Source organism: Carcharodon carcharias, chromosome 14 (genome assembly GCF_017639515.1).
Source record: "Carcharodon carcharias isolate sCarCar2 chromosome 14, sCarCar2.pri, whole genome shotgun sequence".
Lineage (NCBI taxonomy): Eukaryota > Metazoa > Chordata > Chondrichthyes > Lamniformes > Lamnidae > Carcharodon > Carcharodon carcharias.
In genome coordinates, this window is record NC_054480.1 from 39,266,786 (window position 1) to 39,281,719 (window position 14,934).

The 14,934-nt window shown below is 37.0% G+C and overlaps 1 protein-coding gene across 6 annotated transcripts in view; it reads left to right on the forward strand.

The window, feature by feature from the left end:
- Positions 1-14,934, forward strand: part of arfgap1 (ADP-ribosylation factor GTPase activating protein 1) — a 43,275-nt gene that overhangs the window by 21,433 nt on the left and 6,908 nt on the right. For 5 of the 6 annotated variants that reach the window (XM_041204413.1, XM_041204407.1, XM_041204410.1 and 2 more), the window contains 7 exons: positions 5,335-5,415; positions 5,525-5,636; positions 7,083-7,139; positions 7,464-7,496; positions 9,453-9,509; positions 13,256-13,315; positions 14,381-14,463. In XM_041204413.1, the coding sequence (XP_041060347.1) occupies positions 5,335-5,415; positions 5,525-5,636; positions 7,083-7,139; positions 7,464-7,496; positions 9,453-9,509; positions 13,256-13,315; positions 14,381-14,463 (483 nt within the window). The remainder of the gene's footprint in view (positions 1-5,334; positions 5,416-5,524; positions 5,637-7,082; positions 7,140-7,463; positions 7,497-9,452; positions 9,510-13,255; positions 13,316-14,380; positions 14,464-14,934) is intronic. The other variant, XM_041204411.1, reaches the window with a different exon arrangement.

Sequence of the window (14,934 nt, forward strand, 5' to 3'; positions counted from 1 at the left end):
GTAAAAATTGCAGAGCTTTTGACCATAATCCTCCTTGGATATGGGGATGGTGCCGGAGGATTGTGAATTTTACATGCCGTGTTTAAAAAAAAACACGGAAAGATGGATAAATCTGGAAACAACAAGCCAGTCAGCCTAATGTCGGTGGTGGAAAAACTTTGAGACATTGTTCAGGGTAATATTAATTGGTGCTTGGGAAAGTATGAGCTCTGAGGAAAGGTCCATGACCTGAAACTCTCTCTCCACAGATGCTGCTTCAAGGGGGGAGGTGGTGGCATAGTGGTATTGTTACTGGACTACTAATCCAGAGACCCAGGGTAATACTCTGGGGACTTGGGTTCAAATCCCACCATAGCAGATGGTGAAATTTGAATTCAATAAAAGAAATCTGGAATTAAAAGTCTAATGATGACCATGATTTCTAGACTAAAAGCTGCTGTTCACAATGTGCTCTCCTGTACATTGGGGAGACTAAATGCAAACTGGGTGACCACTTTGCAGAACACCTTTGCTCAGTCCGCAAGCATGACCCCTTCCTGTTGCTTCAATTCTCTCATGCTCACATTTCCATCCTGCTGCAATGTTTCAGTGAAGCCAGCTGAAAGAACAGCACCAAATAGGCCTTCTGGACTTAACACTGAGTTCAACAATTTCAGACGATGATCTCTGTACTCCATTTTGATCATTTCTTTTCAATTTTTGTCCCAACCTCCTCCCACCACACCCACAGGGCTGTTGTAACTTGTTCTTATGTTTTGCTTTCAGAGAGTGCAGACCCTTGTTATGCTATTAATCTATCTCACCTTTGTGCCATTATGAGCATCTTCTTTAGTCTTTATCACTACCATTAACACTCCTATGTCTTGTGACATCCCACCTATTCCTGGCATTGTATTTTGCTCCATCTGCTCCACCCCCTTTTCAACAGTATAAAAATCCATCATATTTCTACCTCTCTTCTGCTCTGAAGAAGTCACATGGACTCAAAACATTAACTCTGTTTCTCCCTCCACAGATGCTGCCAGACTTGCTGAGTTTTTCCAACATTTTTTGTTTTTATGCCATGAAATCTTTGTCAATTGTTGTAAAAACCCATCTGGTTTACTAATGCCCTTTAGGAATGAACACTCAAGAAGCCAACACTCAAGAAGCTTGACACCATCCAGGACAAAACAGCGGGTTGATTGACACCCCATCTACAAACACTTGCTCCCTGCACCACCGAGTGGCAGCAGTGTGTACCATTTACAAAATGCACTGCAGGAACTCACCAAGCCTCCTTAGACAGTACCTTCCAAACCTTACAACTACCATCTAGAAGGACAAGGACAGCAGACAGATGGGAACACCCTCACCTTCCAAACCACTCACCATCCTGACTTGGAAATATAATGCTGTTCCTTCACTGTCATTGGGTCAGAATCCGGGAACTTCCTCCCTATCAGCACATGGACTGTAGCAGTTCAAGAAGGCAGCTCACCACCACCTTCTTGAGGGCAGTTAGGGATGGGCAATAAATGCTGGCCTAGCCAGCAATGCTCACATCCCATGACCAAATAAAAAATACTTTACCTGATCTGTGACTCCAGACCCACAGCAATGTGGTTGACTCTTAAATGCCCTCTAAGTTGGCCTAGCAAACCACTCAGTTGTATCAAATTACTACAAAGTCTAAAAGGAGTGAAACTGGATAGACCACCTGGCATCGACCTGGGCACCAGAAATGACAACAGGAAACTCAGCCCTGTCGACCCTGCAAAGTCTTCCTTACTAACGTCTGGGGGCTTGTGCCAAAATTGGGAGAGCTGTCTCACAGGCTAATCAAGCACCAGCCTGACAGAATCATATTCACGGAATCATACCTTACACATAATGTCCCAGACACCGCTATTATCATCCCTGAGTATGTCCTGTCTCACCAGCAAGACAGACCCAGCAGAGGTGGTGGTACAGTGGTACACAGGCGGGAGGGAGTTGCCTTGGGCGACCTCAACATCGACTCCAGACCCAGTGAAGTCTCATGACATCAGATCAAACATGGCCAAGGCAACCTCTTGCTGATTATCATGTGTACTGCCCCTTGCCCTCTCAGGTAATGAATCAGTACTCCTCCAAGTTGAACACCACTTGGAGGAAGCAATGAGGGTGGCAAGGACACAGAATGTTCGAGTGGGGAACTTCAATATCCATCACCAAGAGTGGCTCTGTAGCACCACCACAGGCCCATTCCTAAAGGACATAGCTGCTAGACTGGGTCGGTGGTAGGTGGTGAGGGAACCAACAACAGGGAAGAACATACTTGAGCTCATCCTCACCAAACTACCTGCCGCAGATGCATCTCTCCATGACAGCATTGGTAGGAGTAACCACTACATGGTCCTTGTGGAGACGAATGCCTTCATATTGAGGATACCCTCCATCATGTTTGGCACCACCACTGTGCTAAATGGGATAGACTTCAAACAGATCTAGTAACTGAAAACTGGGCAACCATGAGGCGCTGTGGGCCTTCAGCACCAGCAGAATTGTACTCAACCACAATCTGTAACCTCATGGCCCAGCATATCCCCCACTCTATCATTAACACCAAGCCAGGGTTCAACCCTGGTTCATTGAAGAGTGTAGGAGGGCATACTGGGAACAGTACCAGGCATACCTAAAAATGAGCTGTTAACCTAGTGAAGCACATGGGAACATCATCATTTGGAAGCTCCATCTAGAAGGACAAGGGCAGCAGACAGACATCTACCTGGAAGTTCCCCTCTAAGCTACTCACCATCCTGACTTGGAAATATATCGCTGTTTCTTCAGTGTTGCAGGGTCAATACTCCCTACCTAACAGCACTGTGGGTGTACATGGACTTCAGTTCAAGAAGGCAACTCACCACCTTCTCAAGGACAATTAGTGATGGGCAATAATGCCCACATCCCATGAATGAATAAAAAAAACCTGCTGAGCATTTCTAGCATATTATGGTTTTATTTCAGAATTAACCAGTGTTTTGTTATTTTTATGACCTTATTAACTACATTGCTAACTTTAGTGGTTTATGTATTTATACCCTGAGATATCTGCTCCTCCACCCCATTTAGATACTTGTTTTCTAACAATTATGTGACTTCCTTATTCTTCCTACCAAAATGGTACCACCTTACACATATCTATATTTTAGAGATACATTAATGATCTGGCCTTGGGTATGTTAGGCATAATTTCAAAATTTACAGATGGTACACAACTCAGCAATTTAGTATACAGTGAAGAGGACTTCAAGAGAAAATGGATAGACAATTAAAATGTACTGTCACATGGAAGATGAAATTTAACATGCAAGTGTGAAGCAATGCATCTTGATTTGAAGAATAAGGAGAGACAATATCAACTATATGGTACAACTTTAAAGGTGGTGAAGGAACAACAGGACTTGAGGGTGTATGAGCACAAATCTTTGAAGATAGTGGGAGAAGGTGAGAAGGTTGTTGAGAAAGGATATAGGATCATTGGCTTTAATAATAGAGAAATAGAGCACAGAAGTGAAGAAGTTATGCTCAACCATTACACAATATTGGTCAATCAATGGCTAAGCCAGTTGTGCAGCAGATACGTTCACACCTGCACCCCTTGGAGATGAGGTAACAATGACAGAATTAAGTTGTTGAGAGGAGAATTGTTTGGCCCAAAAGAGCAGGCAGTTTTTTGGCAAGGAAGGAGATTTGGGAGTTCTATTTGAGGCCAAAGGACATAGCAAGACCAAGTCGTTGATAGATAAAATGGTTGCAACATCAAGAGGCAGGAGCTGTTGTTTAGACTTGAACAAAACAAAAAAAATTGTGTTTTAGAGAAAAATGCTTAGTATGAGAAGCTATCTAGATGCAGTGACTACCAATTGGACTGAAGAGGTGCAAGCATTGATTGTATGCAATTCGAAAGCGGCCATGTAAAGGGAAACCTTTTGAAAGTATATATGATTCAACATGTAAGAAAAGCTTAATCTGGAGCAGTATTTCAGGTTAAACCATGATTGTAGGATGAGGACTAATATAGGTAAGAACTGGCAAAAGCCATTTTAGGAATGATGTTTGGAAGCATTTCTTCATGTAGAGTGATTAGTAAATGGTTTTCCAGGTGTGATAGCAGAGGCAAAAAATCTGAAAGAGCTAGTTGAATGTTGTGATGGGGGAGCCATGGATTTATTTGGAATGATGGCCTCTTATCTGTACTTGCCTCTATGATTAATATGAAGATGAAATGGCTCAAGATTATTGGATGTATTCTGAAACTGAGATCAAATTATTGGATTTGGTACTTGTTTTTTTTCAATATTAAATAATGAAATCTTTCTCATGCAGAAAATAAACTTTGTAATTTACTATTTATACAATATCCCATCAAACAATGTAAAGGAGAAATTTTGGGGACAGTAATAATTCTATAAAACTAGTAGCATAGCAGAAAATAAAGGACTAAAGAATACTGTCATATTCCTGTGCAGCTGAGAATAGGTAATTGTAATGGAGGAAAGGCAACTAAATTTGAATATCTTTCAAGGCCATCAGCAAAATTTCATTTTGACTTTCTGAATGAGAGCTTTGTACTACTTGTTTCCTTTATAATTTAAAGTTATAAATACAAACTTTTCACTGTCATGGAGCTTATGTTTCCCTTCCATAATAGGAAAACTCAAACATGAATAGGTATTTTAATAACTGGATGCGTATGAATATTGATTGCATGTGGCCCTCTTTTGGTTGAAAATTCTAGTTGAACTAGCAAATCTGTGGCTCTCCTTCAACTTGTCTGGAGAATTTTTGCAAAGTTTAGCTGCTAATCTGGCCTGTCTCTTACTGCCATTGCTTAGGTATTTACTGTAGGAATGTGATCCTAAAAAGTTGCTTGATCAATTAAAGCCTAATTGTTGTTGGAAGCTTCTTTCATTTGGTAGCTTTCCTCTTCCTCTTAGTTCAAGTTCTATTATAAAAAAAAAACAGCCAACATTTTTTCCTTTCGATATAAATTTGTATATTTTTTAAGATTGCTTAATTTTAATTTGTTGGCATTTTATTTGAAATGTGATACATGGAGCATGGCAGATATTCTCAAACTTTGTGTAAATAAATTAAAACATAAGAGGACTATCTATAATACTGCTACAACCATGCTATAAAATGCATATGTAGTCTCATTATTTGTCTGTTCAACAAGTACCTTGTCAAGGAACCTACCCTTGAGACTCAAGCTAAAGAAGCGATTGAAAAATCTTCATGTACCACCTGGTTATATCTATATGTCATTACTAAGAATACATTTATTTTATTATATATTTTCATTGGTAGCTCCAGACCTAACCAAACCTCTGCATCATCCTCTGATAAAATGTTTGAGGACTGGCTGAATGATGATAACTCCTATCAAAGGTAAAATTATACATTATAATACGGTACCTATGATGTGATGTGTTATTCCTCCTGCTGTTCTTGTTTTCAGTTGAAGAAGTGATAATTAATTTCCTTTCATTCTTTAAAGTGGTGGAGGATATGGTAGTCAGGATAATCGTTATGTTGGATTTGGAAACACAGCATCTCCTCAGAAAAAGGAAGATGATTTTCTCAACAGTGCCATGACTTCTCTTTATTCGGTATGAAAATATCTTGGTTTCGTTGGAGTTATAGTTTTGCTTTAGAACAATAGTGGAAGGCTTTTTGGGCTGTTAGTTAATACCTAATTTTAATTATGCATGACCACTAAGTGACACTGTTTTCATGTACATTTTATCTTGTAATGTGATAAAGATTTGGGAGTAACCTTGGACCTGTTATCTAAACTCTGTACTCAGCACAAATGAGTTAAGTTTGTTTACTGAAGAAAATTGATTTTATGCTGGCTTTATCAACCTGCTTTGGGACTTGAGATTTTTTTTTGCTGTGGAGCGATTTTCCAATAGTGTTGTAATATTCTACGAATAATAGATCAAGGTAAAAATACTGTTACATTGGTAGCATTGTTCAATACATGGGTGTTTCTTATTGGTTTATGAACCTAATTGCTTTTTTTCTGAATGTTAACTACACTATGTTTCAGCAATTACCAAATTAGCAAAATTGTAGCAATACTATCCAGGCAGATTATATTTTAAGAATATAGGGATGCATAGGACAAATTAATTAACTCAATTCCAACCTTACCTACTTTCTTACAGCAATTATTTTCTAGCCTTAAAAGAGACAGTATAATAATACATTCTACTTTATAAAGTATAATATAGTTCCTATTAGCAATATGCTGTGTCATGAAAAAGAAAGATAAAACTTACATAAGTGCATTTCACGTACCCAGGATATCCCAAAATGCCTTAGTAATTTAATTATTATCGAATCATGGTCATTGTTTTATAGGAAAAAATGCTAGCCAGTTTGTTTACATCAAGGCACCACAAAGTAAGGTGATGAATGAATCTTCAGGGCTCCTTCAGTAGTGCACTGAAATGTCAGCCTGGACTTTGTGTTCGAGTTTTGAAAATGGCTTGAGAACCCATGACCTTCAGATTTGTGAACGTGCTGCCATGAATCAAAAGTAAAGTTGAAGGTTCTCCTAGTATGTATGCAATATAAAGTAAGGATCCCAAGATCAACTCCAGGGTTATCCTGCTTCTAACCTTTCTCAATAATGTAACATTCTTATTTTTGGCTATCCTATTTTGAAGAATATAAAACTCCAATTTTTAGTCATGTACATAAGTGCATTTGGTATTTAAATCTTTAGTGTTAGCTTAGTGCTCAAACATTTGAACTGTCCATATGAATGTAGGGAATCTTCTCTACTAGTTAGTTGCAAACACTGCTTAATTAATTGACCCATGAGCTACTTGCTTGGGACATATGGGAAAGGAGAAAAATTATAGTTAGCATGATTTGAAAATCCTAATTGTTGAAAGCTTCACATGACGGACAATTTCTGAAATATTATTGCACTTAGAATTACAAATCTATGTTACAGAAATCAAAAAAACTAATGTATTTACTATAAATGACCAACAATGAATGACATTAAATCGGTTCTTTAGGATATGTTCACTGTTTTGCAGGGCTGGAGCAGTTTTACTGTTGGGGCCACGAAGTTTGCATCAGCAGCAAAAGAAGGTGTAAGTAGCCTATTCCAATTTCTCATTTTGTTAAGGTACAGAAACAGATTTTCCAATTGGATAGTTGTAATAATGCAGCACTTTTTGTAAATATTCAAGTTTGTTAAACCTTTCCTATTCTGTTAATTTAGTAGTTGATCTTCAGGAGAGATTCAAAGGCCTATTTAAAACATTTTATGTTCAGTTAGGACATGTTTTTCCTATTGTCATATTTTTCTGACAAGTTTACTTATTAAAGAAATACTAATATTGAAACAAGAATAATTTACTGTTGAGAATAGTGAAGATATGTGGGTAAACCTAATCATTATTTTGCTCAAACAGGCAGCAAAACTCGGAAGTCAGGCAACACAAAAGGTACTGTTCTTTTATTCCATTTTGTTTCATATACTGTATGCCAGATGTTGTCAGGTGTGGCTGAGGTAGTTTAGTATCAAAGTTAACAGGCTCTAGCAGAACAAACAATGGAATCTAGGTTTTCTGTTTCAAGTTAAGTAGCATTCAAATGTGATCAGCATTACAGCATTGAACACTTTCTTGTTCAATGATCCTGTTTTTGGAAGGGACTGGGGATGGAACTTGTGATTTGCTAAATGGTGCTTGTTCTGTCCTTGTTGCTTTCTTGCTGGATAAAGGTTTGGGGCTACAAGCAGCAGCCAGAGCCGGTAAAGTGCCTATTTTCTGTGCATGTCGGATTGTTCACCAGCAATGGTATTCATTAATTGTGTGACATCAATATCCTCCTTTTACTTTGGTCAACATCACTTTGATTTCATAATTCCCAAGTAGTTACTCATTTTTCAGGAACTTATTTTGAACCATAAGTTTGTCTACGCATGTAATATGTGTTTATCGGGTGTTTCGGAGCAAATGAAAGCAGCCTTTTATTATTTCTGAGCAGTGGTACATCACTTCTATTTTGCAGTCTAGCAACTTTCAGAAGGGACCACTGGTATTAACAGTGTAATGACATCTATCACAGTATACAAGCCCCCATTACTTTTTCTCATTTCCCTCCTTCAATTTCCTATATTATATTCCAGATTCATGTTATTAGACAATAGGTAACATCCAATGTACATGAAAATTGACGAATAAGAAAAGGTGTTAGACCAAATTAGGATATCATTTTATTTATTTTTCTTCCTTTTCTGTCCTGAAGCCGTGACAGGGGCTAGAGAAGACATCTGGCTAACAGCATTATTAACCACACTTTGTGTTAGTCTGGAACTTCAGCTTTGGCAAGCTATTTGACCTCGTCAGTCATCAGATCCTTTTTGCACCATGACCATACAGGTGTACCACCAGCAGAATCTCTGCATAGCATTTATGATTGTTAGAAATCCTTTCTGTTTAAAGTGAGAATTATTGAGATAATTCCTGGCTGTTTAGAATTATAATTGCTTATCAATAAGTCCTTTTTAAAATTAAAATATTTCTGTATCTCAAACATACTAGCATTGTTTTCCAGACACATAATCTTCCTTGCCTTTGTGGAAGACCTTTTTTTAGCTTTATTATAGCTTAATTCCTGATTTAGATAGAAAGCTTCAAAGGTCATAGAGTCTGAGTAATTGCAAAAGTTAATGGCTTACAAATGTGATTACATACTGGTACAGAAATTCTCCTCAACAGTGGAAGTTTAGCTAACTGGTCAAAGATTTTTGTTAAATGAGTTTGGAGGTTATCCAGTAAAATTTTACTTTGAGCCTTGGGGGTAAAATTCTACTTTAGTGGAAATGGAAAACCAGCGGTGTGAGTTGGCCATCCCTTCATTCAGTCCACCTGACTTTTTTCAGCAGTACATGTAACAGGTAGCAGATCTGCTCTTGTCCATTTTGCATCCCCATCAAAGTTGCATTTACCTTAATACATTTAAGATATTACTGTACAGGAAATGAAACTTTGAACACAATGTCCTATGAACCTTTTAGGATTTTAAAAGGCTTTTACAATGCAACGTAGACCTTTTATACTGCTACTTGGAAGAGACCTTTAAAATTCAGACTCAGCTGAAATGGAATTAGACTGTATGCCTGACTGAATTAAAAACAGCAGTGTGCCCTGCTTGTGTTTCATGTATTAAGTAGAATTCACAATGTAGTGAAAAAGATGTCTGACTGAAGCCTTGCTTACTATGCAATGAGAGCCTGTTGTATTGACATTGTCTTTGTGTCCTGTCTGCATGTACTGTGATTCATGCTGAAGCTGAAGCAATTGTATTCTTGAGCTGTTTGCTCGCTGCATGTTTGACATATAACTAAAATGTGCACTTTTCACTGCTGCTGATTTTTTTTTTTTGCTTTTAAATAGGCTACAGAATTAGGTCACACAATTAATGAGAGTGTCATCAAACCCGCTCAGGACAAGGTAACATAGTCCTGCTTAAGGAACTCAAACTGATGATCAGTATGCTAATTACTTGAAATCATGGCACTATCATAATTATAGACAACTATTTTCCCAATCAAGCATTTGATATACTCTGATGCAAGCCAATTTGGGTCAGATTTTGCTGCAACTAAACTGTAATTAATGCCATCTGTCATTAGACTTGCCTCTGCACTCTTCAACTCAAAAAAATTTTTGCCCACTAAGTTGCTGAAAGTTTGAGCTGCTAATGACAAGCGAGAGGAACAATGAGTGAAGTGAGCAACCAGCAGGGTTTTTCCTTAACCAACGAGATTTAAGGATTTGGAAATGAACAGTGGAAAGACTGAGAAGGGGGCAAATTCAATGTCAAATCAAGTATAGAAATGAGTGAAAGAAAGATTGGATTAAGAAAGTGAAAAATAAGAGACCAAGGTAAAGTAAGAAAATAGGTAAAAATTTAGCATGTTGAAAATCTAAAACAATTCACAACCTAATTTATTTAATTAAATAATTAATTTTCAGTGGCAGAGAAATTGATTGGTATTAATGGCTAACATGATTAACTTGTGTAATCAAATGGTACCTGTGCTTTTAATTACTAACCCTAAATATCTGTGGTGAGTTTAGTTTGTATCCACTGTGCAAATAATAGCAACTTCATAACATTCAATGCATGTCAATTGTGAGGCAGGCAGTGAACTGCCACGAAGCTAACAGAAACTCAAGCACCAACTTTTAACTAAAAAAGAAAGATCTGCATTTGTATGGTATCTTTCACAAACACCGGAAACCTCAAAGCATTTTTTATAGCCTATGTTGTCACTATTGTAATGTAGGAAACATAGCTGCTAGTTTGTACACAGGAAGCTCCTACAAACAGCAATTTGATAATAACTAGATAATCCGCTTTTGTGATGCTGATTGAGGGATAAATATTGGCCAGAATGCTGGAGTCAGCTCCCCTGCTCGTCTTTGATGTAGTGCCATGGGAACTTTTATGCTCACCTGGGAAGGCAGATGGGGCCTCAGTTGAATGTCTCATTTAAAAGATGACACCTCTGACAATGCAGCAGTCTCTCAGTACTGCACTGGAGCATGTGCTTAAATCCTGGAGTAGGACTTGAATCCACAACATGATGGCTCAGGTGAGAATGCTACCAACTGAGCCATAGTTATGAATATTTGCTTTTAACTTCACATCTGACCTTCACCTGAAGTAGATGAACCATTTGCCCATAAATAACAGGGATATATTCACAGCAGAATCTGATCCATTGGTGCAGGTTGTTTATCTGTACATCTCACATTTTATAATTTATTAGCTATAAAAGCATTTTTAATTTTATGGTTAGAGTATTAGAGTTTGGAGTATCTTGAAAAATTAAAGTTTTGACCTTTTAAACGCTGAAGTTATTTACTTTAGAACAATTTTTGTTGTGAAATCACCTATAATTATAATGCAGTCCATTGAAAGAGTAAATTAATAAAATAGTTGCAGAATTTCTGTCATTGCTTTTAATTATTTTAGTTGTATTTTTGCTGATGAGTACTTACTAAAATTTTTGAGCAATTTTGGAATTTTCATTCTGTTTTAGTTGAACTTGTTAAGCCTCATTCCATACTCAGATGATCATGTTTCTATTCCATAAGGATATCAAAATCAAACTAATATGTAATTAATTATTTCACAAATGACTTTCATTTATACTTGTTAGCTTTACTTTGACTACCAATTCAATTACTTTTCAGACGAGTTTATATGGTTTTGCTATTGCTTAATTGCACATGCTGTCATCTTACTTCCTTGGCAGGTTGTACCAATGTACACTTTGTTATTTAATATTCCATTTATATTAATGTACAGCAGAGGCATAGTGCATTTGACTTATCAATGGGTGCTGTTTCCATTGCTTTCATGTCCTTCCCATAATGGGGTATCAAAGACTGCACACAATGTTCCAAGTGGCCTGATTAAAATCTTGTTCAAGTTCAACATTGTTTCATTCACTCTAGATGCAAAAAAAATATTTTTAGAGGCTTATTTTTTTTCTATTGCTATCTTGGATGTGTGCCTTTATGTACATGTACATGATGCACTTTTGCTCCTCTACATTCAAAATCTTACCATTTAAAGTATATTCCTTTTCACTGTTCCTTCCAAAAAAGATCACACTTGATATTTCCACATTGATCTGCATCTGCTACTTATCTGCTTATTCTGCTAGCCTATCTATTTACTGTTGTAGTCTTGATAATGTTTTTTTCACAATTTGCCGTACCCTCTTTTCCGCACACATTTGGAATGTATAATTTTCAATCTTCTCTCAAGTCTTAAATCCTGATTGTTTATGCACATAGCAAATATAACAACAGGCGCAACACTGATCCCTGTAAAACACCATTCAGCATGTTTTTTTCATTCCAAAGAACTTCATTTTACCTTTATTTTCTGCAATCTGCCCTCCAAGAATTTCTTTGTTTGTATGGCCACATTCCCCTTAATTCCAAGTGCCATTATCTTTACCATGCCCTTTATATGGTACCTTATCAAATGTGATTGTAGTTTGCTTCCTGTGTAATTGGTGTCACGGTATCACTTGGTCGTCAATTGCCAAAATTGTCCCAGTGTATAGCATGGCAGTATGAAAATTACATTACTGGCTATACAGTTAACCCAATAGCTTAGTTCCCCATCAGCCAACATTTTTGGTGGCCATTCACCTTTGCTATCAATGGAATGTTGTCCTTTGAAAAGGAAACCAAAACAGATTTAGGGGTGGTACTTGTCTTTTGGAGATGTATATCCCAGATAATGTCTGCGTCCCCAAGTAGCATTGTATGAATGGAGAGGGAAAGTCTCTGTTCCAGCCTGATACTTGTGCTAATTGCAACATTTGATATAGCTAACAATTTCCTTTTTGCCCTTTGTGTTTTGTGTAGCAGATTATATCACCTAATATTTTAATATGATATCCTTCAAAAATCAAGAAAAAGTGAGATTATTGAAAACTACCATCCTAATTCCCTGCTTTTTCTCCTGAAGGCACTGATTTATGCTGGGGTACAATTCCATTGCTGCACATAGCTTTCTAGTATCTTTCCCAACTGATCGTCCTTTAAGTCTCATGTTTCAATTGAGACAATTACTGCCAACAGACTGTTTAACTGTGGAAACTGAAGAGAGCCTGATCATTTCTGACCTCTCCAGCACCACGTCCACATTTGTATTTGTTACACATTGAAAGTTTATTAGCCTGACGATAAAGATGTATATCAGTTTCTAATATATATATCCTTTAATGAAAGCTTTATGTTGACTACCTTTGGCCTTGAGTTATCACCCCACCATTAGCACACATTCCCTCAGACACCTAGGCTCTATGCTCAAGAATTCCTTGCCTACTTTCTCTGCCTCCATTCCCTCCTTAGAACTCAACTGTATGACCAAGCTTTTGCCACATCTCCTGATACCTCGTTTGGCTCAGTGTCCCATTTATTTCTGGTTATGCCTTGGGACATTTTTATTTGTTGAAAGCATTATAAATGTGTTGTTATATTCCAGCTTTTAAAGAAAGTTTGGAAATGTAGCCTCTTCCCATTATGAAAAAAACACTTTTTTTAAAAAAAAAGTACTCCTTTATTTCTGCCTATTCTACATTGATAAGGGTAATTCAATCTTTGGTTCCGTAAATTGACATGTCATTTGCAAAGCTTAATTAATTGGAGCATTTTTATATATACAGGTGAAAGATGGAAAATTTTTAGATGATGTATCCATTGGTGTGTCACAGATTGCTAATAAGGTATGCAGAAGGATGCAACTGGTCATATCTCAAAGGCAGCCTTCATATTCTGTGCAACTGCCACTAGAAGCTTAAGGGTAAACATAGATTAAAGGCCATTTTTGAAAAATGGTTGAATGCCTTACTGAAGCAGTATGGAACTAAATTTTATAAGACTGCAAAAAATGCCTCAAGTTCTAGAAATCGCAACTGACAGTTAGGTTTGAAACTTGCTAACTGAGTAGTAACTAAAAAGATTTCATATGAAACTACATTAGGTTGCACTTATACCACAGTTGTAGTGCGGATATAAACATGTTGTGCAAATATAGAGTAGGGTCCAGCCTAACTCCAGAGTGAAATGGACTGAGATTCCCTCCCAACTCTGGATTTACACTGCAACTTTAGCAGAAGTGCTAAGCAAAACCACTTCACATTACAATTTACAGCAAAGTTGTTGTGTAAATCCTGTTTTAGCTGCTCAGTTGACAGATATGGAGACTGCCATATTGTGGCCAGACAGACTTTTTTGATTGGTGTTAATTGATATTTTCCTTTTGTTTTGCTGTCATTGGTAATTGATGATATGGTGAGTGTCTATATTGAAAAGTGATTTGTTAATGGAAATTGTAGAGGGAACCAATACATTGTTTTAAAGTTAGTTCTGTCAATCAGAACCAGTAATTAAAGTTGTAAGTAATCTTAAAATTGCATGGTCTGGAATAATTTTAAAATGTAATATTTAATCAAAATATATTGCATATTAAACAAAACCTAACCATTACTATTGATAATACTAGTAATCAAATAGCCATTTGTTATTGTAGAAGAGAGGTTAGTCTCTTTAAAATGAACAGGTTAAAGCCTGATTTCTAATAGTTTACATGATTATTATGTGGATCAGGTTTATGTTAATGTCAGCAAGAATATTTTCTGGACTGAAGAGCCAGAAGGCCAATAGCTGTCGTTAGAGCATCTGTTTTTCCTGATGTTTGTATGTATATACGATTACAGTGGATATATACATGTTTTTAAATTTCTGTTACCGTGAAAGATGTTTCAGCCTTTTTTTATTAACATTCATAGGTACAGGGAGTGACCGTAAAAGGATGGCAAGACGTTAGTTCTTTCTTTACCAATAAGGAATGTGAAACAGCTGCCTCGGAAAGGTAAGTACAATTAAATGCACCAAATCTTAATGCTCAATCACATTTATACAACTCAATGTTTTAATTCATCATTATGTATCCAAAAAAAACCCCTAAGTTTGTGCAAAGCAAAATTATGTTTCTGCTATTCTCTGGATGTTTATGCCTATGTTCCAGATAGTAACTACTTGAACTGTCCTTAAGCATGGCTAACAATGCAATGCTTCCTCCTTCTGTAGAAGATTAGCCTCCTTTTTTAAAAAAAAATCTAGTTTTTTTTTAATTGTTTGGAAATCTTACAGATTCTGATCTGCACAATATTCTTCGTGCATAACTTAGGTATGCTACTGTGAATTTGTGTGCATTTAGAAATGCAAAAAATAGGAACAGGAGTAGGCCCTTCGAGCCTGCTCCGCCATTCAAAATGATTATGGCTGATCCTTTATCTCAACTGTGCACTCCCCATACCCCTTGACGCCTTTAGAATTCAGA